At 41.5% G+C, this 26,649-nt stretch overlaps 2 protein-coding genes across 6 annotated transcripts in view; one reads left to right on the top strand and one right to left on the bottom strand.

The window, feature by feature from the left end:
• LOC120514561 (catenin alpha-3-like) overlaps window positions 1–26,649 on the top strand; it is a 2,459,329-nt gene that overhangs the window by 993,746 nt on the left and 1,438,934 nt on the right. The window contains exon 8 of one of the 5 annotated variants that reach the window (XM_039735055.1): window positions 2,561–2,894. The exons of the other annotated variants lie outside the window; for them this stretch is intronic. Within the exon in view, the coding sequence (XP_039590989.1) occupies window positions 2,561–2,584 (24 nt within the window). The 3' untranslated portion in view covers window positions 2,585–2,894. Of the gene's footprint in view, window positions 1–2,560; window positions 2,895–26,649 lie in introns of those variants that run through there. 5 annotated transcript variants of the gene reach the window in all.
• Window positions 1–26,649, bottom strand: part of LOC120514592 (leucine-rich repeat transmembrane neuronal protein 3-like) — a 330,258-nt gene that overhangs the window by 89,667 nt on the left and 213,942 nt on the right. The gene's annotated exons all lie outside the window — the stretch shown is intronic.

Raw genomic sequence — 26,649 nt, 5'->3', positions numbered from 1 at the left:
GGTTAGGTTTTGTCTCTTTTCGCTGCTTTTTTCTTTTTCTAACTTTCTGGTGTGTATGTCTCTCTTCTAGTTTGACTATAAAGTCATTTGTTGTATAAGCTCGCCTCAATTGTATGCAATATTATTTTGTTCAAATTAAAAAAAAAAGTTTGACCACCATAATCTTGTTGTATTACTGGTAAATTCACCAACTTACTGGTAAATTCGATTAAGCTGTTTTTTCACCATTTAACCAACCAGACAATTATTTATGGAATAGATCAATAAATAACAATAACAGGGAAATCATTCATGAACAATAATCTTCCCCAGCAGCTACTCAAGCTTGGAAGCCTAATAATACAAACTATAATCCTTTCTAATTTTTAATTTCATCGTTAATACTGAGCACTTTGTCACAGCTGGGCTTGTGCTGTCTATACTGCCGGCTGCATACGAGCAATAAGGATTTCCTTTGTTGTAGATGGCTTGTCTTCCAACATGCAGACCCCCACAGAACAATTAAATGTTACAATTCAATCTTATATCAAATGCTAATGATTGAATGAGACTGGAGTCTCTATGGGTAGCTTATCTACACATATGGGGTGAGCATAAAAAATAAATAGTTTGTGTACCACCTTTCCATAGCGGGCACCATACCAAGCGTGATGGACATTAAGTTGTAAATAAATACAAGGGAAACCTATATTAAAAATGAGCAAAATACAGTTTAAGTTTAGTTAATTGTGTCATACGTATGACTTTGCAAGTGTTAGGGTGCCTTTGATTCATTGTCACCTCCGTCCTTATTTACCCATTAGGGAAGTGATCAGATGTGTACCTGCTCATAGTTGTTCATAGTTGCCCTTACAAGCCAAATGACAGTGCCTCTGTCTGTTCTAATGGAGCATATTGTCATGTGACACATTTAATAATCTGCATAATACAATTCAGGGTGGCAGACAGCAACACGGGTTGTCCTTGGATTATAAGCAAGCCGATCATGTGTCACATGCCATCAGTTTAAAGTCGTAGATAGGCAGATGTGAAATGAACTATATAAAATGGACAGATATGAAAGGCTCTATTCAAAAAGAGAAATAGCAAGATACAAAAGGTACATCATAGTAAATAGTTAGTTCTGACATAACATAAGTAGTATTTTATTGATCTGCTCCAAGTCTCACATCAAAGTGGTATTTGGCTCAGTCCTGCACTATATTCCCCCGTCTACTCGTATCTCGAGGTTGATTCGTATGCATGATCTCCAGCATTTTTCTGGTATGCTAGGATACACCAAGTCCCTAAAGTCACGAGTGTAACAGCAAAATTGTTCAAACTCAGCAAGATTAAACCACTCAAACCATAAACCTTCAATGAGACATTAATTTCTCAACATCTCTTAATAATTTACCGTATATACTCGTGGATAAGTTCTCCCGCGGATAAGCTGGGACCTGATTTTACCATATAATTTCTGGTAGTTTATAATGTCAGTCATATAAGTCAAATGCGAAAAACTCACACTATTGGTCCAAGAGATTATGATATGCTAACGCCCACCTGAGAGAGTAACCATGGAGCATGCTGCCTTTAATTTCTATGTGGGTGCGGTAATGCGCTGTATCAGCGTGTGAACCTAACCTCTCTCTCTCTACTGTGCCTACGTGACCACACGGTAGTACCCAAACTATTCTGAAGCAACACTTTTTGTATCTCACATTCTCATACACCTTTATCGTAAGAGCATCCCTTATCTACGATGGAGCGTTCGATCAGAAGAAAATATGAAGCTGGTTTAAAATTAAAAGTCGTTGAAGTGGCGAAAGAAATTGGTAACTGTGCTGCTGCAACAAAGTTCGATGCGTCTGAGAAACTGTTGTGAGACTGGAGAAGGCAAGAAGATGTGAATAAAAAAATTAAGTGTCACATTTTTGAATGGGCGTATAAGTCGAGGTCTGATTTTATGATCGATTTTTCGGATTTCAAGACCCAACTTATACGTGAGTATATATGATATTTAGTTTTAGGACTGGTATGACTCCTCCTGTTTAATAAACAGTGCTTTTTTGTTTTTCACATTTATGAGGCACACAGCCTGGGATTTTGATACATTAGATGGACACATGACATTTTGGAGTCAACACATTTTTCAAGAGAGTAGTGCTGCTGCTTCTAAGATCCAGAGACTTGGGTTGGCAGAAACTAGAGATAGTACCGATGCCAGTTTATGACAGTTCTGCAAGCGTTTGCAAATTCAGACTCAGTTTCAAATGGCTGGAGGATGTCTTAATAAATGTGGGGTGGCCCAGCCCAGCATGGTGTCAAAGCATGGACAATGCCGAATGACAAATACACCAAACCTCCGCTGTGTAATTCTGTGTCAGCAATAGGCAACAAACAGTCATAAGTTTATTTTTATAGCTCAGAATCGACCCCAGTAAAGGACACTTTCAAACACTGTGCTTAGCTGAATTATACTTCTGGACAGCTTAACTGCTTAAAATTGAAAGCCGTAGAGTTATTTACATCTAAACCATTCCTCTTCCAGCAATTGATTTGCTTTTTTTTTTTGCAGAGCACAACAGTCAACACACGCTGACTTCAACAGATGGTCCTAATACCACATTAAGGTTTAGATCCCAGAATCATTTAAAAAATGGTATTATGCAAGTGATAATAAGTGAAATACTTACCTCAGATTGTTGCTTCCAGTTAGTCAATATGAATGAGGTGCTTTAGCCAAGTCCTATCATAACAATAATTATTATAAAAAATAGACCAATAACCCTTCATTATCCTAAGCTTTAGTTGCATCTGAGGTGCTAATAGCACAATAACGACCTAAGCAATGTATTATCATGGGGCTCATGAGGCTTTTGAATAGGGCTATTTCATGAAATACAAAAATGTGAAAGTTAATTCTGTATGAAAAAATAAAAAGTGGATGTTTTAGCTGCTGAGCTATTCAAACTGTCTTATTCATGGCATAGATATTTCTGTATTTTTTTCTACATATGCTCAGTGCTTTCAGTGGAACCGAACTGCTGGTGACGCACTGCATATGGCAATACAAAAGCATTCAAATTTGGGCGCCAGCACTAAATCTAGATGAATGGGGAGGGTTGGCATCAAGAAAGGCATCAGGCCTTTATTGGAGAAATCTAGTCAAAAAAATAAATAAATAACGACCCCATATAAAAATGGGAATAGCTTTGGAAGAAGGATAAGAAGAAGAGCAGGTGGGATGGCCTTATGATGGTTCAAGCTCCACGATACATGCAGGATGGGCACCACCATTAAGGCAAATTACACATTCTCCTAGGGCGCAGATCATAATGGGGGGAAACAAATCAGCTACTGGCACACTAATAAGCTTGGCATTGGGTGTAAAATAACATAGCACCGGCACTGAAGTCACTGGTATGCTAAGAAAAGGTGGCGGTACCCTAGATAGGCCCTCCATGAAAGTTCAAGGGCCTCGGTACAATAACATTCAGTCACAGAGTTTTAACTACAAAAGGTTTTAGAAAGCATTCAGACTCCTGCACAGTTTACTGTGTTGTAGATTCAATTTTAAATGGATACATTTGCTATTTTTCTCCATCAATCTACATTTAATAACCCATAATGACAAAGTGAAAACATGTTTAAAGAAATGTGTTAAAAAATCAAAACCTGAAATCTCTCACTTCTATACATAACGGGCAGAGCAGGTGGTAATGCGATGTAAAGTAACAAGTTATTGTAATCAAATTACATTCCCAGTAATGAAGTAGTGTAACACATTACGGTTTCAATTCTACTAATTATATTACAGTTACTGACTTCCCTAAAATGTTATTACTTGCATTATACACATCTTTCTAATCAGATAATATGTACTTAAAATGTCTGGAAGTGCAGGCATCTCATCTCACATAACGTTCATAGAGTCCAGTCTGCGTCCTCTGCCTGATTTGCACCGCACATGCACACTATTTTCACTTCGGGCATTGAGTGTATTGAATTTCATGACTCAAGAACATTAGAGCATATCGATCATTTATGTGTTTCATTTTATGGCGTTACAAAACAGTTTGGATTGTATCAAGGTTTATTTTCTAAGAAATAAAGATTTTGAGTTTTACAATGAAGGATAATACAGTTTCAGTTTTACTACACATTGATAGGGACAAAATTAAATTTCTAGTCTAAGGTAGCAAAGTGAACCATAGTGTGTATCTGAGAATGTTTGTAATTAAACATTAGCAGTGTTAATATTTTTGTTGATTGTGATGTAAAGCTCATAAGGAATTAGATTTGTAGAGACAAAAAGGCTTCAATTTCCAATCAAGGGAAAATGCTATAAGCACCCCTGTCGTGCATTTCGATTTTTTTCTGTCTCATCTTGTTAATGTTGTCACAAAAACCGAGGAGAGGTTTACGTGCAAGTAAGGTAACTGAATCTTTCCCGTAGTTGCTAGTGACTTTAAAGCAGTTAATTACAAGACTTTAAAGCTTTTGTGTTGATCGCCATGTGTCTTTTTGATAGTGTAAAGAGCACCAAGAATGGACAGACACAGAGACATGGGACTACGGATTGTGTTTACAATAAAACCTGCACCTGATCAAGAAATACTCTCATCTGCTAGCCACTGCACTAGCAATCATTTTATTGTTTACAGTCTCCATCTTTGTAAGTGTTTCAGTGGTTGATAGTGATGAGTGAGCCCTGTGGAGGTTGCTTCACTGTGAGTTTGGTGAAATCTGGAGAAACATTTGAAAACTTCGCCAAACTCTGCATAATGCGCTGAAGTCAATGTGGAAGGAGAAACTGGACTAGTTTTGAGAGGCCTGTCCCGTTACATCTGGCGTAAAAGGAACACAGCATTTCAGAAAAAGAACATCATACCAACAGTAAAATATGGTGGTGGTAGTGTGATGGTCTGGGGTTGTTTTGCTGCTTCAGGACCTGGAAGGCTTGCTGTGATAGATGGAACCATGAATTCTACTGTCTACCAAAAAATCCTGAAGGAGAATGTCCGGCCATCTGTTCGTCAACTCAAGCTGAAGCGATCTTGGGTGCTACAACAGGACAATGACCCAAAACACACCAGCAAATCCACCTCTGAATGGCTGAAGAAAAACAAAATGAAGACTTTGGAGTGGCCTAGTTTAAAGTCCTGACCTGAATCCAATTGAGATGCTATGGCATGACCTTAAAAAGGCGGTTCATGCTAGAAAACCCTCAAATAAAGCTGAATTACAACAATTCTGCAAAGATGAGTGGGCCAAAATTCCTCCAGAGCGCTGTAAAAGACTCATTGCAAGTTATCGCAAACGCTTGATTGCAGTTATTGCTGCTAAGGGTGGCCCAACCAGTTATTAGGTTCAGGGGGAAATTACTTTTTCACACAGGGCCATGTAGGTTTGGATTTTTCTCCTAAATAATAAAAACCAGCATTTAAAAACTGCATTTTGTGTTTACTTGTGTTTATATTTGACTAATGGTTAAATGTGTTTGATGATCAGAAACATTTTGTGTGACAAACATGCAAAAGAATAAGAAATCAGGAAGGGGGCAAATAGTTCTTCACACCACTGTATATATATATATATACATATACATATACATATATATATATATATATATATATATATATATATATATATATATATATATATATATAGCAAGGGATGCATCTTTAAAGGAAGAACTTGTTAGATGGCTTTTGAGGGTTGTTATCTTCCCCGACCTGCTACTTGGCAGCTCCCCTGGATTACGACAGTGCCTCAGATTCCCCCAGGGCTGCATGGGAATTACTATTTGTCAGCACATCCCTGTTGGGTTCTGTGGATGACACCAGGGGGAGGTGCGGGAGCTTCAGAGACCTATTTTGGGCTTCAGCCACATCTTGGAGCAATTCCAAACCTCTGTAACGAGCCACCAGGAGTGCTCCCGGGTGCAATTTAAAAAAGGAGCCTGCTGCCTCACAGAGGAACCAGAGGGATGAATCTTGCCTATTGAGGAGTTGAGGTGAAGGAAAGAAAAGGAGAGAAGTGCTGTGTGCTGTATTACTGGGCTGTATTGTGATTTTTATTCCCATGGAATGAAAGCCTTCTATTTTATGGCATCTATGTCTGAGTCTGTTCTGTCGGGTGTTTGGGTGGCTGGTGCGCCCCCTGGTGGTCCACTATATATATATATATATATATATATATATATATATATATATATATATATATATAGCTGTCTCCTACTCCATTCGGGGGCAACTGGGTGAGAGACAAACCGGCAAAAAGACAAATCGGTGAAAAGACAACTCGGCGACATCCTCTACCAGTTAGGTAATAGTTAGGTTCAAAGAGATTTTTTGATGATATTCAAATGACAACATAGGGTGCCAGAATCCACAGAATCACCTGCTTTATCAGAGTCACAATACGTTGAGACTAAAGATATTCCTTAAGCCGTATTTGCAGGCCACCTTTTGTATTCTAAATAATGTTATCATATGATTCCATTCAATACAATTTATTTAAACGATTAGCAATTTTGGTTTCAGAGGATAATGTAAGATAGAGTTTGTTCCATCTGCAGAATAAAGTTTGTTCGTCAATTATATAAATTTATTTTCAACATTTTAAATCACGCTATCATTTAATTATAATTAAAAAATCTCTTTGAACCTAACTATTACCCAATTGGTAAAGGATGTCACCGAGTTGTATTTCGCCAAGTTGTTTCTTCTCCGAGTTGTCTTTTCACCAGGTTGTCTTTCGCTGCGTTGACTGTCGCCCAGTTGCCACCAAATCAAAATAAGATAAATATCTTTTGTATATATCATGACACTCGCAGTGTTTCATTCTTGGGGAACATATTATGCATGCAAGGAAGTCCCAGTACTGGGTGTCTTTTTTGTTTCCAATTTCTATGCAGATTCTTTGCACTTTTTCCTTCCTTGAAGAAGACAGAAGCTCTTTCTAAACAGTACTACATATTTCATTATTATTATTATTATTATTATTATTATTATTATTATTATCATTTCACAGGGTCATATATGCTTTCTTTCTTGGGGAGACTAGAACTCCTTTGAGGCTTGTTTTGAGATCAGATTGGGCACATGGCTAATTTGCATGCATAATTAGCCGAGCAGCACTGCATGGCCAGTGCACAGAGATTAGTGTTATATATATGGTGGCAGTACTCATAATATTACCGCTATGGTTACCTAATGTACCCTTCAAATAAAAACACTGCATATTTAAAAAAATTTTAAAAATATGCAGGGTGCTGGGCTGTAGTACAGATTGGGTGGTGACATCACACATGTCTGAAGGAGCTCTCCAACGATCTTACAATACACATGCATTAAAGTTTTGCACTTGGCTCTTATAACTCTGTGATAGCATACTGGCCTCGCAAAAAACATCATGGGGTGCTGAGAAAAAAAAATTGTCTAAGCCAGCCACACTGCAAATTTCTACGAAAATTTAGGTGGACAGGGTTACATATTTGTGGCAAACTTGCTTTGATGATCAACAGTAATTATTCAGATGTATTATTATTAATAATTATTTTGTTATCTATCTGCTGGTTCATTATGTACATTATGAAATGGCACGGTGCAGAAATCATTGTTTAATTCATTTTCACTGAAAGGACATGTGGGTGTCATCCTCATATTTACCAAATTGTACATATTTACTTAGGTTTAAAGAATAATGTAGAAATAATTAGTCCAGGAAGTAATAATTAATGTAATCCCATTACAATTTGAGAGACATAATTAGTAATTTGTAACAGTTTACTTTCTTCAAATAACTAATGAAACTCTGATAACAGAATTCTGAATATGCAACAAACTACAAAGTCTTTTTTTGAAGACAGCAGCTGTTTAAAAAGTCCTCCACCATACTGTTACATTTTTTTTTTGGTTGTTGAATTTTTAATGTTAAAACATCAATCCTTAGATTAAAAAAATGCCATTCACTGCCTCCCTGAAATGTAAACACATATCGTGGATAAAAGATCAGACGCATCGTACGTTCGCATCACCCACATACTAAAGACATACAAAACACGGCTTTTACTTTAATCCAGACAAGAATCCAAGAACAACATTACTTAACTGAATCAATCACAACCACAACCTCACTTTTTATTTCTCCTCCGTCAAAAAGGTGAATGTTAGCACTACAACAAAAAGACACTAAAATCAATGTTATTATTACTGTTCTGTCGATAACTGGTATTGGCGTTCTATTTTAAATGGTAGAGCCTTACTCTAAAAAAGGAAACATAAAGAATATGAGCCAGCAGGGGATAGCAAACATTTCATGTTACTTAAAAACAGAAGACAATTCGAGCAGGCTTTGCATTTTAATCTCAGCCCTCAAAATAAAAGATTTACTCAATAGCAATGCATAACACTGAGGAAATTAAAAAAGATAAAAGTTGAAATTTCAAGTTAAAAAATAGATCAAATATAATGTTTAGCCATCAAAGAGCAGGTTAAGGTGAACTTAACATTCCTTTCATTTTCATTACAGAATTACTTCTCACTTTTATGTTGGCAGATGTACTAAATTTACCACCTGCAGTGAATAAAATAGGCAACTCATCACATTATTTCTAAATGAAATGTATGCAGCGATCAAATGCTGTAAAGTTTTAGATCACATTTCATTGAATGTTAAAGAGATGAAATTCTGCCTCCATTACAGTTCTGGTTTTGATTCTGTCTGCTACCACATGTAACCATAAGGGGGTGCCACTGAGCCCCCAAACCTCAGACACAATATTACCCGCCAGAATTCTGGGTTCAAATACAGAAGATTTATTTGTCAACATGTTTCCAATAATCACTCACCAAAAGATCAATACCAAAAAACAATTTGTGATCGATTTCTATCCTCATTCCTACTCCCAAAAATGTTGGGCTTCTTTTCAATTAAGACCCAGGAATTATTAAAGTGTAACTGCACTGCATGTCAGGACCACTAAAGCTCACGTTGCAGCCAGTGTTGCCCACCCGTGGCAGCACTTTCTGGGACCACCCACTGACCCTGATTGGGCTGTACTTGCGCACTCCAATTCCCAAGCAACCCTGCAGGTGTCATGATTAGGATGAGCCTTGAGGAACACTGCCACCTTCTGTGTGGGGATATGAACTGCTGTCAGTATTCATGTTCACCCAATCCATTCAATACAGTTTGATCCCAGCTGGGGTAAAGATTACAGGGTATTCCGGCGGGTTTGTGTCTCCACTCCTGCAGTCCTCCCATTATCACCTCCTGGCTGGGCAAGAATTCAGTCTCCATCCCAGCCAGGATGTCTGTCTGTCCTCCATGGCACTTACAACATCAAATTAAAACAGGCAGGATCCGAGCTCATTGGCCATCATGTACTATTTCAGCAAGATGACAGGTGATTTTTGTGAGCTCCAAGAGATAAACATGGGATAGAGAAAGATCAAAGGACACAATTGTCAAGTCAAGACATGAAACAAAAATTAGAGTAAAAAAAACGTTAGCAAAAATGGAACGTTTTAAGCAAAGGACGTAGTAGCTTTTTTTTTCGTATAAAGAAGTAACTTTCAGCTGACCTTTTAACCCGTCACATTGATTATCTTTGGATCACAACCATTGGGGACATGTCTCTGGAAACGCAAGGTGCTATTCTAATGATGGATGTCCAAAATAGTGGTGATCCATGCTGAATTCATGAAGCAGCAGTATTAATTGCTATGCTACCATGATACCCATTACTACTACTGTATATTGGGGATATTGTTTACAGAGCACTCTATGAAAAGCACTATACACAAAAACAAGTTTTGTTGTAAAGTTTTTTAACACAGCATTACATTCTTAAAGTAGCTTAAGCCTATTTAAGGAGCAAGGCGGGAACGAGTCTTGCATGGGCCACCAGGTCATCAGAAGGCAGATTGATGCACACACCAGGTCAGGTCACATGACAAAACACCTCTGGATCCCACTTGGTTGGTTCCAGTCACACCCTCCAGAAATGACCATCTATCTGCCGCAGCCAGGTGTTATGTGGGTGTCCCCTTGGCCTGGTCCAGCCGCTCGGGTCCTCAGCAATGAGGATACTGCAAGCTGGATCACCCTCTGGGAATCGCGCCACATTGCCATAGTGCTGTAACTGACATTCTCTCACAATGCAGGTAATGTGTCTCATTTGGGACTCCATGAGCAACACAAAGTCATTCGACACAAAGTTAAACCAATGGTACCCAAGGATTCTCCGAAGAGAAACAGAATCAAAGTAGTCTCAGGTTTCTGGATAGCGTCCATGCTCAACCATATAGCAAGACAGGAAGCACCAAGATGCTAAAAACATGGACCTTTTGCAGAGCCACACACCCCCCCCATGCTCTTACAATCCATCTACTGACTTTATTGGATTAGTCACCAAAGACATGAATGTCACTGCCAAGGTAAGTTAACCTCTCGACAAGGTTGACTCTCTCTTCTCAGACAGACACACTGTTGATGGCCGTGCCCAAGAGGTCATTAAAGGCCTGATCTTGGTTTTTATCCAGGACACTCGCAAGCCCAGACACTCAGACTCCTCACTCAGTCTCTCAAGAGCCCTGATCAGAGCCTCCTGTGTAGATAACAGCATCACCAGCAAAGTCAAGATCAGTGAATCTCTCTTCACCAACACATGTCCCATAGCTGCTGGACCCGACAACCATGCCCAGCTTCCCGTCCATACAAGCACTGAACAGAGTAAGAGCAAGAACACACCCCGATGAACTCCAGAATCAACTGGGAAAAACACAGAGGTTCTGCCTCCATTCTGCACAGCACTCACAGTACCAGTGTACAGGCCGGCCATGATATCCAGCAACCTTGAGGGGATCCAGCGAAATCTCAGGATGTCCCACAGGGCAGCTCGATCAACTGAGTTGAACACCTGCACACCAAGTCACTGCTATTCAAATGACATTACAACGTGGAAGGGAAACTGGCATTTCTTTAGAAAAAAACACTCAGTTACAGCGAAAATGTCCAAACTCCACAAAGAGAATTACTGGGCTAAGGACTGAAACCCAGACAGCAGGATCCTTGTTGTAGTAGGGCACCATGTGACTCACATTGCAAGATTTTATTTAGTATAAACCACAATGTATGGTTTTAAGCTACAGGTTTTGGAACAGCTTAGCTATTAGCTAAGCAAATGGACTTGATGGACAGAATGGTTTTCTCTTGTTTGTCAAATTTCTTATACTTTTATGTTTTAATCATGTAGTGGGGAAAAATGACCCAACATATAATTTTAAGAAATACAAAACAACCATTGGTGGAACACTGTGTAAATGGTACATTTATTATTACAGAGCTGTGTTTCACAAGTATATTTATCATTCAAAATAGATTACCAGTGCCATTATGTGAAGAATAAATATATTTATCATAAGCATATGTAACTTAAGCATATTATCATGTAGCATATGTGTGATTATTTTAATTAAAAATGAAACTCTCATATATCTGCAACATACACTCTCTCTCTCTATAAATATATATATATATATGTAGGCATATGATTATACATACACACACACATATATAAAAACACCCACCGGTTAGAAGTTATTTATCATAAGTGTTAAAAGATATAAAGCATCTGTACTAATTAGCTGGGGGTTATGATAAAAAAACTCATTGCTAATTTGGGCCTTTACCATATGGTGCTGCTAAAGTAGAAATATGATTTGAAATACAGTAAAGCTCCTTAGTTTAATCTGATTTCTAAGTAACCTTGAAATACTTCTAATATCTAAAAAAAAAATTAGCCTCAACCCTCTCTGGAAATGCAGTCGAGAATGGATTCATAAGCATAAAGATTTGGCTTAACACACTTTCAAGACAATCTCTGTTTTTTCGATTTATACTTTGACTGATAGAGCTGCAGAAACACTTCAGCACGTAGACCAGGCCGTGGCCCAGCTTATACTGTAGACTAGAACTGGATGAGTATATGAAAAGAAACTGCCCATGAAAACCGATGCCAGCTGGCTCGGACTCTCACTGCTAAAGCAACGAAAATGAACAGTGTCACTTGACCATACCATCTTGAAGGCTTCACCTCTGATAAATTGTAGTTCTCTCTCCTTGTGCAAGCTGGTTATGTTTATAGACATGTCAGGACTCTCTTGGTTTTGACATTTTAAAGTTGATAATCCCTGAGAGATGACTCTGAATTGAACATGATAGCCCCGTTCAAGGCATTGTCACCTCACAAATCTCTTGCAACAGACAGCTTTGTTTTGTTAAATGTCTGCAGACAGCACCACCTGTAAAGCCTCCATACTTCCATCCATTACTTGAATTTAATTATTGAATCAAACATTCACGCTCAACCTAGATTTCTAATAGTATGGAAATAAAACAGAAAGCAACTGCTTATTTGATTCACCTGATCACTCTTGATTTTTCATTGAGCTGTAACTCTAATTTTCTATTTAAAGCTACGATTACTGCTGCACTGGTTCTGATTCTGATGTATTGTCATCTCATATTTGGTTATCCAATTCTTGCACCCATATGTTCATACACTACTAGCTGTCCCCTGTAGCTCCACCCATGCAGTAGTGAAACAGAACAAACATTAAAAATCAATAATAAAAAAATTGTAATTCTGGCAAAGTGGAAGGTAGGTACGCTCCAACGTCAAACATTGCCACTGTATCTGATCATGTTCAGCTCTGGCGGGAGAGCGTCCCCTGCGTGGGGAGAAAAGAACGTGGCCGTGATATCACTGCCAGGCAACAGCCACCCTCTAAAACACATGTAGTTCTGATCTCTCTTTCAAAATGTTACTCCTTAACGATCTGTAGATAATAATGTCTGTTGAACAAACAGGTATCACTAGCTAAGCAGAGGCAAGGTAGACCAACTGGAATGGAGGTTGATGTGTGAGTGAGGAGGTCCCTGGCCCCTCTCCTCAGCCCGCAGCCTCTCTCTTGGATTTGTGCTTTTAACTCGGTATCGCAACCGAACTATGATACTTAGCTCTATGAGAGAAGTTGCAAAATCACCCGGAATTTTCAAATCAATTATAGAAAAAAACCTGATCTAACTCCTTTAAGTAGTTCTCTCTTGAAAAGCAGACAGACAGAAAGACAGACACACGCTGGATTATCAACAACAACAAAGAAGCGAGATACTGATGCCAAGCGCCTCCTGCCTACCTTCAGCCGCTCAGTTATGGTATCGGTAGCAGTCTCCAAACTTGGCTGCACAGAGCTTTTCTTCATTGAACCCGGAGTAAAAGTCAATGGTGCATACTACCGGGATGTCCTGCTGACACAGAACATGTTGCCAGCAATCAGACACATGTCAGGAGACTTCTTTGTCTTCCAGCAGGACAACGCCCCAGCACACCGTGCACGGGACACTGTTGAGCTGCTACGTCGTGAAACTCCAGGTTTAATTGGACCAGACCTTTGGCCAGCAAACTCACCAGACCTCAATCCCGTCGACTATCGAATCTGGGGTTTGATGCAAGACCGCGCCTACCAGACTCCAATACGAGACATCAAGGACCTGAAGCAGCGCCTCATCTCTGTCTGGGCTGAACTGAAACAGAGTGTTGTTGACAATGCAATTGATCAGTGGAGACCAAGGCTGAGGGCTTGTGTTCGTGCCAAGGGAAAGCACTTCGAACAACTTCTTTAATACTTTGCAAATCATAAAACACTTATTAAAATTACTGTTCCACATCTTGTTGATAACTTTGAATGAAAAGGTAATCTCATTTTATTTATGTCAAAACACGAAGACTTAAGTTCAATAAGCTAGTGCAGCGATGTTGTTTGTTTGATGTGAGTAATTAATACAACTGTTGTTGGAAAACATATTACATACACTTTGTATCAAACATTAAGTAAATCAGCCGACTATTGTTGAAGATTTGATGAAAAACATTTTGGTGTGTTTTTTTTCCACTCACAGTGTATATATATATATATATATATATATATATATATATATATATATATATACACAGTGGAACCTCGGTTTACGAGTAACTTGGTTTACGAGTGTTTTGACGAGGAAAAATTTTTAATAAATTTTGACTTGATAAACGAGCGATGTCTTGCAATACGAGTAGTATGGATACACTTTGTCTGCTGAGCGTCATGTGATCACAACTGAGCTGATGGTGGTTCTCTCTCTCTCTCTCTTATCTCGCTGCGCTCATCGTGTCTTTTCTCTCTCTCTCCTTATCTCGCTCGCCGCCCAGTGCGTCTTTTTCTCTCTCTCTCCTTATCTCGCTCGCTCGACCAGTGCGTCTTTTTCTCTCTCTCTCCTTATCTCGCTCGCTCGCTCGCCCAGTGCGTCTTTTTCTCTCTCTCTCCTATTCTTGCTCGCCAAGCGCTTCTCTCTATTTACAGCGCTTCTCTCTCTCTTCTTATCTCGCTGCCCAGCTCTCTCTGTTTACTACAGCATTGTGACTGTGTGTGTGGGCTGTGAAGTGCGAGTCCTCATCTTGCTCCCCAAAACACGAAGCTGAGTCTCAGTACTTTAACACCAGCTGAATAAACACCAGTTTATTCAGTCTGAAACAGCAACAGCGCTGTTATTTATTGCAGCGGGATCTTTATAATGTTCCTTGATCTTTTTGGATGCGCTTATACAGCGAACTGCTACAGCGCTGGGAGACTGCGATTGCTTTGGGACACTCTTCAGCGTGTAGTCCCGTTGGGTGGAATTCCACATGAGTTTAGAAACTCACACCAGCCATGATTCTTTTTAAAGGTAAATTGCAGGTTAATTTGTATTATGTATTTTACTTTATATTTTGTATTAATCCTTTTTATATGAATAGTTTTGGGTTGTGGAACGAATCATCTGAATTTCCATTATTTCTTATGGGGAATTTCGCTTTGATATACGAGTGTTTTGGATTGCGAGCACGTTTCCGGAATGAATTATGCTCGCAAACCGAGGTTCCACTGTATATATATATAGACTAGCCATCTATATAACAAAAAGGTATCACTAGTTAAGAGGAGGCAAGGTACACTCCAAAACGCAAAGGTACAGCGACTCGAATGGAGCCTTGTGTGTGAGTCAGTAGGGCCCTGCCGGGCTCCCTACTCCTGACGTTACACTTCCCCCTCCCCTCGAACCCACAGCCTCTGTCTAGGATTAGCGCAAATATATCGCTCCTGCAAGCAAACTATGATTCTTAGCGCGATGAGAGAAGTTGAAAAATCACTCAGAATGTTCAAGCAAATTATAGAAAAAAAAACAGATCTAAATCCGTTATGTAGTTCTCTTGTTCCTAGGCTAAGCGGAGGTAAGGTACACACCCCAAGGCTGGAGCGTGAGTGAAGAGGACCCCGCCCCCCTTCCCTTGGTCTGCTGCATCAAAAAAATTGGTACTGCAAGCGAACTATGATACTTAGCTCAATGAGAGAAGTCGCAAAATCAACCAGAATGTTCAAGTAAATTAGGGAAAAAAAACCCCGATCTAAATCCATTAAGTAGTTCTCTGGTGAAAAGCAGACAGACATACAGACAGACATTGGATTTTATATATATAGAGATTGTCAAGCTTGGGTCACAAAGTTGCACAGGAGAGTACAGCAGGTTTTTCAAGGAGTAGAAACTTTATTGCTCTTCTGGCAGATACAAACACAAGTCCCTTAAAAAGGTGATCTGGCCTCACATCGGCCCTGACTCCTGCTCAAAAGAAGAAAAAGTCTTCTTCATCAAGGAGGTACAAGGGCTCGGTAGCAGAGGAGGGAGTCTGGGGGAAGAGAGACAGGAGAGAGAGAGAGACCACAGGATGGCCGTGGCTCGGTCATTTAAATGTTCGAAGCCCCACCCGAGGAGCACATCACGCGGTAATCTAGCAAGCCTGCAGCTGATCCCGCTAAGAGTTGCAGTAAGAGTGTGTTTGTTTCCCATTGAAAAACTGTTTAAGAGGGGGTTTCTGAAGGGCTTCCGCGTCCCCCTGCAGGAGCGGTCACAATATATACTGTACATTACATTGATTAGAAAAGAGTATTCATGCTCATTACTGTTTATACATTTTGTATACTGCAGTTCTGTTCATCATTTTTTAACCAAGCCGTGGGTTTGATTCTAACCATGACGGCCATACAGTTCACATACACACACTGATAAAATGTCACACGTCTGAGATAATTCTGAAAGCAAAGACTTTTGGATGAGTAATCCCCACACTACAATCTCCTTCCCAGATTAAATATTTTAAAACACCACATACAGTAGCCCATATTTTAAGTTAGACCGTGTCACACACGTGTGCATGGGAAGCAGCTGAAGGGCTTAGAAAATACTGTTTATACATCTGCCCAGGGGGGGGCGGGGTGCACTGACGCTCTTTCTGAGTTCTCTGCAGGTCTTACCCGGGAAATCCCACCAGGAGCAGCCATTTCCAGGAAGGACACATCACTTCCGGTTCTGGCCCCAAGAATGAGGTCACTTCCGGTTCCGGCCCCAAGGATGATGTCACTTCCAGTTCCGGCCCAGAGGACGACATCATTTCCGCCCTCTGTGCTATAAAGCTCACTGCCTTTGCTTAGGCAGGCAGTTCTGTTTTGAACTCTGTGTTGTAACGAACTCTTGCAATGCCTCAAAGACTTTTGCAGCCGGGAAACCGTAATAAACGGGTGGCTGCCCCAAACCTTTCCACGTCTCTGGTCTCCACTTATTACAGTGGCGTAGTCGGCAGGATGGTGTCCCCGATGAACCCGGGACACGAACTATCACGGAACCAGGTGGGTGAGTACCGGGGCCGAGTTTCGGGGCGGGGAGTGCGCCAGAGGGTCAGGAAGGACGCGGTGCAGGCTCTGCTCCATGAGCATAACTCGGTGGGGACCACCCATCTCGTGGAGAACGTAGAGGGGACCCACAGGCGTGGGCTGGCTTCTGGGGAACACACACGAGTGGCTCAGTATGCTCTCCTTGGCAGGAAAGCCGAGCTGCCCATCGGGACCAAGGTCCCAGTTAACGATGGGTTGTCCCCAGGCCGGCAGGTGAAGGAAATCATAAACTGGGAGTTTAACCCAAGCAAAGGGCTGTCAGAGCAGGCTATGGCTCTCTGGCAACAGGTGGGTGAGTGGCTACGGCCATTCGAGTTAACCCCCTTACAAATAGTGCAGCAAGTGGCCTGTTTTCTGCTGCTAAAAAGACTACCCCAGGAATTTGCCCAGCCGGCCTGGGGCGAATTCCATTCTATGGACGAGCTGCTACAGCTCTTGCAAACCCAGAGGCCGGCTGTGAAACCTGGGAGGGCAGAACAGCCGCTCTGTGGACTACCCGGGAGCTATGTCCTACTAAAGCAGTCCCTTCCACGCATTCCAGAGCTTGTTCCGAAGTCGCCGGGCCGTCTGGCTTGCGACCTGTCGGGGAACAAGGCGGACCGTAGGGGACAATGGGGGTTGTTTGTGTGCCCTTAGCAATCCCTGGCGGATAAACATACGGGGAGCTTCTTATTAATGGACATAAGATAACAGCGCTGTTTGATTCCGGCAGTAACGTGTCTGTCGTTGCTCGCCGTTTTGTCCTACCGCAACAATGGATCAAGGAAAAGACCAGTCTAAAATGTATACACAGAGATATCCGCTCGTACAATACCGCCCGGTGTTACATATGTCTCGGAGGAACCCTTCGACAGCTTACCGTAGCGGTGCATCCGGATCCTCCGTTTCCCGTCATCCTCGGGCGGGACTGGTCTAATAATAACAGCGGTAGCTTAGAAAGCCTTCCCCGAAAATCTTATGGCCTCGTTATAGATGACAACGATTCATCTCAAGCTGCTTCCACGCCGTGTAATCAGCCGACAGGGAGTGGGGCGGTAGGCCAAGAGAATGACGAAGACACTCCCGGACCGTCGCGGGCTACTACGTCATCCACTAGCGCCCCGGCAGCGAGGGAGGAGTCTCCGCCCCTTGAGGTCAGACCGGACCCTCTCTCTGAATTGTTCGTTCAGTTTAGAGCAACACCGGCTTCTTTCAACAACAACAATGGAATGACGACTCTCTGAAACACATAAAGAATGCAGTGGTTCTCGTTAACGGCCAACGCACGCATTTGCCCATGCCACAGGGACCTCACTTTGTCATTGATAATGAATTGTTGTATCGGGTCGCTGAACATGAGGGGAAGGTCCGGAAGTTGTTGCTAATCCCGCGGACCTACCGGCGGCAGGTTTGCGAGTTAGCACACTCCCACCTTCTTGGAGGCCATCTCGGCTCCGACAAAACATTAGAGAGAATTAAGCTCCGGTTTTTTTGGCCGGGGATCAATGAGGAGGTTCGCCGTTTTTGCATTTCCTGTCCGGAATGTCAACTGCGGCAAATTCCTAGGAAGGATCGTGCTCCTCTTGTCCCCCTTCCCCTTATTGACGTTCCTTTGACCGGATTGGGGTGGATATAGTAGGACCCCTAGAACCCTCAGCCCGAGGATATAAATATATACTCGTCCTCGTGGATTATGCTACCCGATTCCCTGAAGCCGTTCCGTTGCGCTCGGCTACCACTAAAAATATTGCACGGGAACTAGTAGGAGTCTTTTCGCGGGTAGGCATTCCTAGAGAAGTCCTGACGGACCAAGGAACGCCTTTTACCTCGGAAACGTTCAAGGAGACTGCCAAGTTACTGAAAATAAAGCATTTAAAAACCTCGGTGTATCATCCTCAAACCGATGGGCTAGTGGAGAGATTTAATCAAACTCTCAAGCAAATGCTACGTAAGGTAGTCAGCAAGGATGGGAGGAATTGGGACCAACTCCTCCCCCTTGTCCTCTTTGCCTACCGGGAAGTTCCTCAAGCCTCTACGGGGTTCTCTCCATTTGAATTATTGTACGGAAGACAACCCCGGGGTTTATTAGATACTAGCAAAATACCCGCGCTTCGCAGCGGAGAAGTAGTGTGTTAAAGAAGTTATGAAAATGAAAAGCAAACATTTTAAAAATAACGTAAGATGATTGTTAATGTAATTGTTTTGTCATTGATATTGAGTGTTGTTGTCATATCTATCTATTTATATATATATATATATATATATATCTGTATATATCTGTATATATATATATATATATATATATATATATATATATATATAAAAAATACCTGCGATTGGCAGCAGAGAAGTAAAAAGAAAAGGAAACATTTTAATAATAACGTAACATGATTGACAATGTAATTGTTTTGTCATTGTCATGAGTGTTGCTGGCATACATATATATATAAATATATATATATATATACATCTATACACATATATATACACAGTTATATATATATACATATACACACATACATATATATATACATACTGTATATACACATATACATATCTACATATATACTGTATATACACATTTATATATACAAATCTACATATATATATCCACATATATATATATATTAGGTGGGACTCGATTAAAAAATTAATCCAATTAATTAGAGGCTGTGTAAGAATTAATCTTGATTAATCGTATGTAATCGCACACGTAAATTTGCCCCAAATCGCAAATGTTTTTTTTTTTAATTTAAAAGTGTTTTAGTGGGCTTACAGAATCAAATAATAGACATGCACATGAATATTGTAAACTGAAGCTGTTTTAATTTCTGAAAAAAAGCCTTTAAACTGCATTTGAATTCAAAACAGAAACAAAAATATCATCCCTGGTTAAAATTGGGCAGACTTAAAAATAAAGTGGTAGTTTAAGTACTTTAAGTAGATTTTCAGAATAGTATTGTCTTTAAATAATAATAACCAAAATTTCAACATAAAGTGCAGTTTTCTTCTTAAAAAATAAGTCAGAAACATAAAAGGTAATTTGACCAACTTAATCTTTAAACTCTGAGTAACCTTAGCCAAAATTATTTTGTACATTAGGCTAAAACAGTGTGATCATTGAACATTTTGTAATTAGATGTAATTAGAATTACTAACGGTCACGGAAGTCCAATGATCCCCAGTAAGAGCCACAAAGTCTGCTTTCTGTAATGCATCTAATTTTGCTTGCTTTTCATTGTGCACAAAACCATGCTTTTATCAAGGCTTCGCTCGGGAAGTCGAAATGATCAGTCGTAGGAACGCGCTTTATTCCGACTCTAACATTTTTGTAGCTGTGATGTGTGCATCAGTGTAATGGATGTACCAGGAAATGATGCATTGACAAAAGTTCCCGTTTGCTTGGAATTGAAAGTGTGATTAAATGCGTTATTTTTAACGCGTTATGGAGTACATGCATCGAAGCTTCTCAGCTGTGCTTGTGCTAATAAAGGGAAACATTTTAAAAATAACGTAACATGATTCTGCGTTAATCGAATATTTTTTCATACGTCCCAAACCAAGGAGATGCGAAGGTAAAATGAATCAGTAGCGCACTCCTCAGTGCATCCCTCTCGGAATCGAACCTCGAATGTCGGCATTAGAGGCTTAAGACTCTACAATTGCGCCACAGCGTGTGGCTTGTCTATGCGAGAGTATGTACTGTAGATAGGGGTATATATATATACACATTTAAATATATACCCGCATATCGCAGTGGAGAAGTAGAAGTTATGAAAAAGAAAAGGGAACATTTTAAAAATAACGTAACATGATTGTCAATATACAGTAATTGTTTTGTGAGTGTTATTGAATGTTGCTGTCATCAAGGATTTGATTATCATTATTTCTTTCAATCAGGTTCGTATTATCATTATTTCTTTCAATCAGGTTCGTATTTGTAGGATGTGTTGTGTTCAAGTTACATTCCGTGTTTGTCAATCGTTGTAAAGATGACAGGTTTCATTCATCGATTCGTTTCTTACTGCATCAATAAACAGCTCGTCTTCTTCTTTATCTGAGACCTGACACACTGCATGCACAGGTTTTTTTTACACTGTCTTCCTTTAGCGGGACATTGACTTTTTCCACCGTGTGCTTTGTTTCCACAGTAGCTGCATTTATGAATATGCTTATCAGACGCTTCATATTTTTGCTGCCTTTTCAATTGTGTAATTCGGTTTTGTTCAGCTCTTTGGAACTGTTGCTTTTATCTGTGCACTGCGTCAGTTCACGTGAGCCACTCGGTGTACTTGCATCGAAGGTTCCCAGCTGTGCTGGTGCCATCTCGTGCTATGTCCATAGCTTTATTTAATGTTACCTTAGTCCTGGCACTTAAAACTTTCTCTCGCAGTTTCGCTGAGTTTGTGTCAAACACCACCCTGACCATCTCATCTTCCTCTCCATAAGCACAGTCCTTCACCCGTGAATATTTACCCGTGGCAGTTTGCTATTGGATTGCCGCTGACGGACGGCCTTCTATGGGCAGGCACTAAATTACAAACGCCAGCGGCAGCCTGTCTATGAACTTAATTTAAAGTGTAGGTTTACATCGTGCTTTGTTTCCGAAGTAGCAGAACTCGCTTCTTATTGTTTCGCTGCCTTCTCAATTATATAATGCATGTTTTCTTGAGCGCTTTTTTGAGGTCTTCCTGGTTTTCTATGTACTGCGTGATTACGTGGGAGGCGTGATGATGTCACACGAAACTCCCCCACGGCGTTGAAGCTCATCTCCATTACAGTAAATGGAGAAAAACTGCTTCCAGTTATGACCATTACGCGTAGAATTTCGATATAAAACCTGCCCAACTTTTGTAAGGAAGCTGTAAGGAATCAACCTGCCAAATTTCAGCCTTCCACCCACACGGGAAGTTGGAGAATTAGTGATGAGTCAGTGAGTGAGTGAGTGAGTGAGTGAGTGAGTGAGTCAGTGAGTGAGTGAGTGAGTGAGTGAGTGAGGGCTTTGCCTTTTATTAGTATAGATTTTAAAAGAGGGCTGGGAAGGGGAGGCACAGCCCTCCACTAATATTTTGGAATATATCGCCCAGTTGCACGATAGATTTGATGCAATAAGACCGATTCTAAAAAGTCATATAGAGGAGGCGCAATCAGCACAGGCCCGCCTTTATGACCGTGGCACGACTCTCCGGGAGTTCCAACCAGGGGATCGCGTCATGGTATTGGTTCCTACTTCACACTCTAAACTGCTCGCACATTGGCTAGGCCCCTACGAAATTAAGGAGAGGAAGGGACTGGTTGACTATTTGGTGAAACAGCCCAATCGCCGACCAGCTGAGCGAGTGTATCATGTGAACCTGCTGAAACCGTGGAAGGAGAGGGATCCCGATCCCTCCTCCGGACAGCCTTGCTCTCTTCGCGGAAGTAAGTTCCCTTAATTTCGGCGAGCAGCTATCCCCCAGACAGAAACAAGAGCTCGAAGCAGCTATCCGCTCTGTCCCAGAGGTGGTCAGTGAACAACCAGGTCGGACCTCTCTGATTGCGCACGACATATTGACTGACCGGGGGTGATCGTCCGTGGCGACCCTACAGACTCCCGGAGGCAAAGAAAGTAGAAGTGGAACTAGAAATCAAGCGAATGCTGGCACTAAGAGTAATCGAGGAGAGTAGTAGTCCCTGGTCCAGTCCCATCGTCTTGATTGCTAAGCCTGACGGCAGTTGGAGGTTTTGCAATGACTTCCGTCGGCTTAACCAAGTTTCCCGATTTGATGCTTATCCCATGCCTCGCGTGGATGACCTCCTCGAGACTGGGACCAGCCAAATTCTTGACTACACTTGACATGACAAAGGGGTACTGGCAGGTTCCTTTAACGGAGTCCGCGAAGGAAAAAAACGCGCTTAGCACTCCTAGCGGACACTGGCAGTATCGTGTCCTTCCATTCGGGTTACACGGGCCTGCGACTTTTCAGCGTCTGGTGGACAAAGTGCTCCGCCCCATAACTCGTTCTGTGCTGCCTATCTGGATGACGTTGTCATCTATTCCAGCACCTGGAAGGAACACGTACAGCAGGTCACAGCAGTGTTACGGACGCTGGGGGAGGCCGGGCTCCGAATCAACCCCAAGAAATGTTTCTTTGGATTGAGAGAAGCCAAATATTTGGGCTACCTAGTGGGCCGGGGTACTGTGAGGCCACAGTGTTCCAAGTTGCAAGCCATAATGGCCTGGCCCGTCCGCAAACCAAGCGGCAAGTCCAATCCTTTCTCGGTTTGGCGGGTACTACCGCCGGTTTGTGCCTCGCTTCTCCGAGAGCGCGCCTTGACCGACTTGACAAAGAAAAGAGCTCCTAATACGGTGGTATGGTCTGATAAAGCGGGGCTGCATTCAGTGACTTAAAAGGGCTCTGACTTCAGCACCTATCTTGATCTCCCCTAACTTCTCTCTCCCTTTTATCCTCCAGGCGGACGCTTCGGACACAGGCTTGGGTGCCGTGTTGAGCCAAAGCGTCGACGGTGTTGAACACCCCGTTATGTACCTGAGCCGGAAACTGTTGGACAGGGAGACCAGGTACGCGGCGGTGGAGAAAGAGGCTCTGGCGATCAAATGGGCGGTAACTCAGCTGCGGTACTACCTCTTGGGTCGCGTGTTCACTCTGGTGACGGATCATGCACCTCTGAAGTGGATGGCCCTTCACAGGGAGTCGAATCCGCGGGTCACGCAGGTGGTTTCTTGACCTGCAGCAGTACAAGTATACGCTCGTTCATCGACAGGGGTCTCTTCATGCCAACGCCGATGCCCTCTCCGGGCCACGACCTCTCGGTGCAGGTCGCCCGACCCGACGGGTCTGGGCTGAGGGGGGAGTCTTGTCACACACGTGTGCATGGGAAGCAGCTGAAGGGCTTAGAAAATACTGTTTATACATCTGCCCGGGGGGGCACTGACGCTCTTTCTGAGTTCTCTGCAGGTCTTACCCGGGAAATCCCACCAGGAGCAGCCATTTCCAGGAAGGACACATCACTTCCGGTTCCGGCCCCAAGAATGAGGTCACTTCCGGTTCCGGCCCCAAGGATGATGTCACTTCCAGTTCCGGCCCAGAGGACGACATCATTTCCGCCCTCTGTGCTATAAAGCTCACTGCCTTTGCTTAGGCAGGCAGTTCTGTTTTGAACTCTGTGTTGTAACGAACTCTTGCAATGCCTCAAAGACTTTTGCAGCCGGGAAACCGTAATAAACGGGTGGCTGCCCCAAACCTTTCCACGTCTCTGGTCTCCACTTATTACAACCGACAACAGTCTACAGCATATGTTAAATTTCATAAAAGCTGATTCAGCTGTTTATGAATACACTAACAGACGTGATGCGATCTGAGCATTGAAATGAGTTCCTTACTGTGCAAAATGGATACATAATTTCTGATTATAACTACAGTATGCTACAGTGCACTCTCTTCTTTTTGTTATACAATGCTTGTATTTGGTTTCATTTGTGTGCTGTGAGGAAACATGTGTTAGGGTTTTGCCAGGGAAAACTACAGGAGAAAGTTCCTGGATTTCACAAGTGTTCTACAAATGGGATGGTTTTGTTCCTAATTTTAACTGAATGATTTATTATACCAAAACAATATAATCCTAAATTTATGGAATCTGCTTCCACATCCTGGAATATCTGAGACACCTGCATGCTCTATCAGCACCTGGATAAGATAACAACCCATGTATCAAGAGTGCTTTAGCTAGCAGAGGGATAGAGAAAGAGAGACAGAGAGAGAGCATCCTGTCCACTACTGAAACATTCATCATGATGATATTCCAATGGGGACTACGGAAAATGCCTGACCTGGATTATATGCTGATCAAACTAAGTAAAAAATTTTTTGTGTCATGGTTGGTTTTGGTTTTTGTGGTTATTCTGTCACTGTTGAGGCTTTGGCACAATAAGCAGAATGTACTTTCCAGCACTGAACCTTGTTCATCCAAAGTGCTAGTGGTTCCTACTCAACAGCAGTGATTAAAAGCACGAGAAACATGCGCATGTCATCTCACTGAAGTTACGTCAAGCTACCTCCAGCCCACCAGCCAAAACATTTATACTCAGCCTAATGGGATCGCTCAACAAACCTTCTTACGACTCCACAGAGGTGCCAGTAAGAAACCCTACATGACCCAACACCAACAGAAAGAGACTGCTTGGCCAGATATTAAAGATATAAGTGCACAGTGCTTACAATGTAAGGTGCCATATTAACCAAAACTCCTATTGTCTAGTGTCCCCTACAGAAAGAGCTAAATAAGATTTAGCCCAGCAGAATGAAATTTAAGCCTTTTAAGTTACTGGTCTATTGTGCTCATTAGTCTGATCATCTGCTAAAAAAGAAGCACAGAAGGATTCACCTGATGACCTCTGGGGGACACAAATCAGGTCAGAGATACTCAGAGCTGTGCTGTCCTTGAAGTGACAAGGGGTCTACTTGCAACATCAGGCTTTTCAAAGCCATTAAAGAGGTGCATAGAAACAAGACGCCACTAGATGGAGCCCTGGCTCGGTGTGTCTGTCACTTCTGGATGGCTGCTCGCTACCACAAAATAATTCTGGTGTAAAATGGGACTACTCCTGGGAGAGTCTTTATAGACAATTGTCTGATAAAAGGTAGGTGAATGTGGAGTTGAGAGATAAAAGAGAAGGAGCAGTTGACAGACAGAGTTTGTTAAATAGACGAAAGGTCTTGGGAAGATGTGGAGAATCTGTATTTCTTTATTGTAATGTTTACTGCATGTAAAGTTTAATTCTCTGTGTGAGAGGGAATGACAAATATGAAAATTTAGTGGTTTAAAATATTGGAAAGTGGTGGGCACAGGGGCCCCAGTGTGTGTTTCCTGGGAGGTTAATAGATTTATGGAGAGACATGAGATGAGCCACTAGGGGATCTGGGCCTGTGCCACGTGACTCTTGTCTGTCCCTTTACCACCATGCACTCTGTGACTGCTGTTATGTGACAACACAACAGTTTGCACAGTGGCTGATGGCTGCAAGCCTCTGCCTTTTTTAAATGTGCTTTAATATTTGATATTCTTCACTTTTGCCCTGACAGATAAAAAGAGGAAGAAAAATGATAAAGCATTTAATATTCACCTCACCACACTATATCAATCAAAGCATTGCAACTGCGCCTCCCGTTAATTTGACCAAATTCTGCGACAGAAGTGCCTCATCTCTGGCTGTCTTGTTTCTATTTTTTCAGTAACATCACCGCTGCTTTATGCTGGCAACAACAAATTTAAATTCCCTTTGCATAATTTTATCATTTAAATGGGAAGAAGCATTACAGACAAAGTGAATCAGTAATAAGAACGGATTGTTCTTTTCTATACATAGCAGTGCATCCAGGCTTTTTTAACTCATGGGACAATATTATTATTATAATGTTTTTTTTTCCTTTAGATTAAATTTTTTTTCTTCTCACATTAATAATGTGGGTAATTATGGCTTCATCCCTCAGCCTTGCGTCTATGTGCCACGTCTCGCAACTCACTGTGATGAGCAGAAGGAGAAGCACGAATGAAATATCTTGAACTCCCAGAGTGAACTGAATTACAGTGGCAAACAAAATTAAATCGTACGTTGGGAGCATCTTACGATTTAGGATTTTAATAGTTACACAATTACCAATACTCATGAAATGGATATACATGCTGTAAATTTAATTTCACATTAGCTCAGTAAATTAGAATGGAGCTCTGCTGCTTAAGATTTATTGCATTTTAAACAGTCAGACATATATTTGGTTTGAATGTCAGTGATTTTAATAGATTACTTCTATCTATCTATCTATCTATCTATCTATCTATCTATCTATCTATCTATCTATCTATCTAT

This window comes from Polypterus senegalus, chromosome 1 (assembly GCF_016835505.1).
Source record: "Polypterus senegalus isolate Bchr_013 chromosome 1, ASM1683550v1, whole genome shotgun sequence".
Classification (NCBI taxonomy): domain Eukaryota; kingdom Metazoa; phylum Chordata; class Cladistia; order Polypteriformes; family Polypteridae; genus Polypterus; species Polypterus senegalus.
Note: the sequence above shows the minus strand (reverse complement) of the source record. Positions and strands in the feature narration are given on the sequence as shown.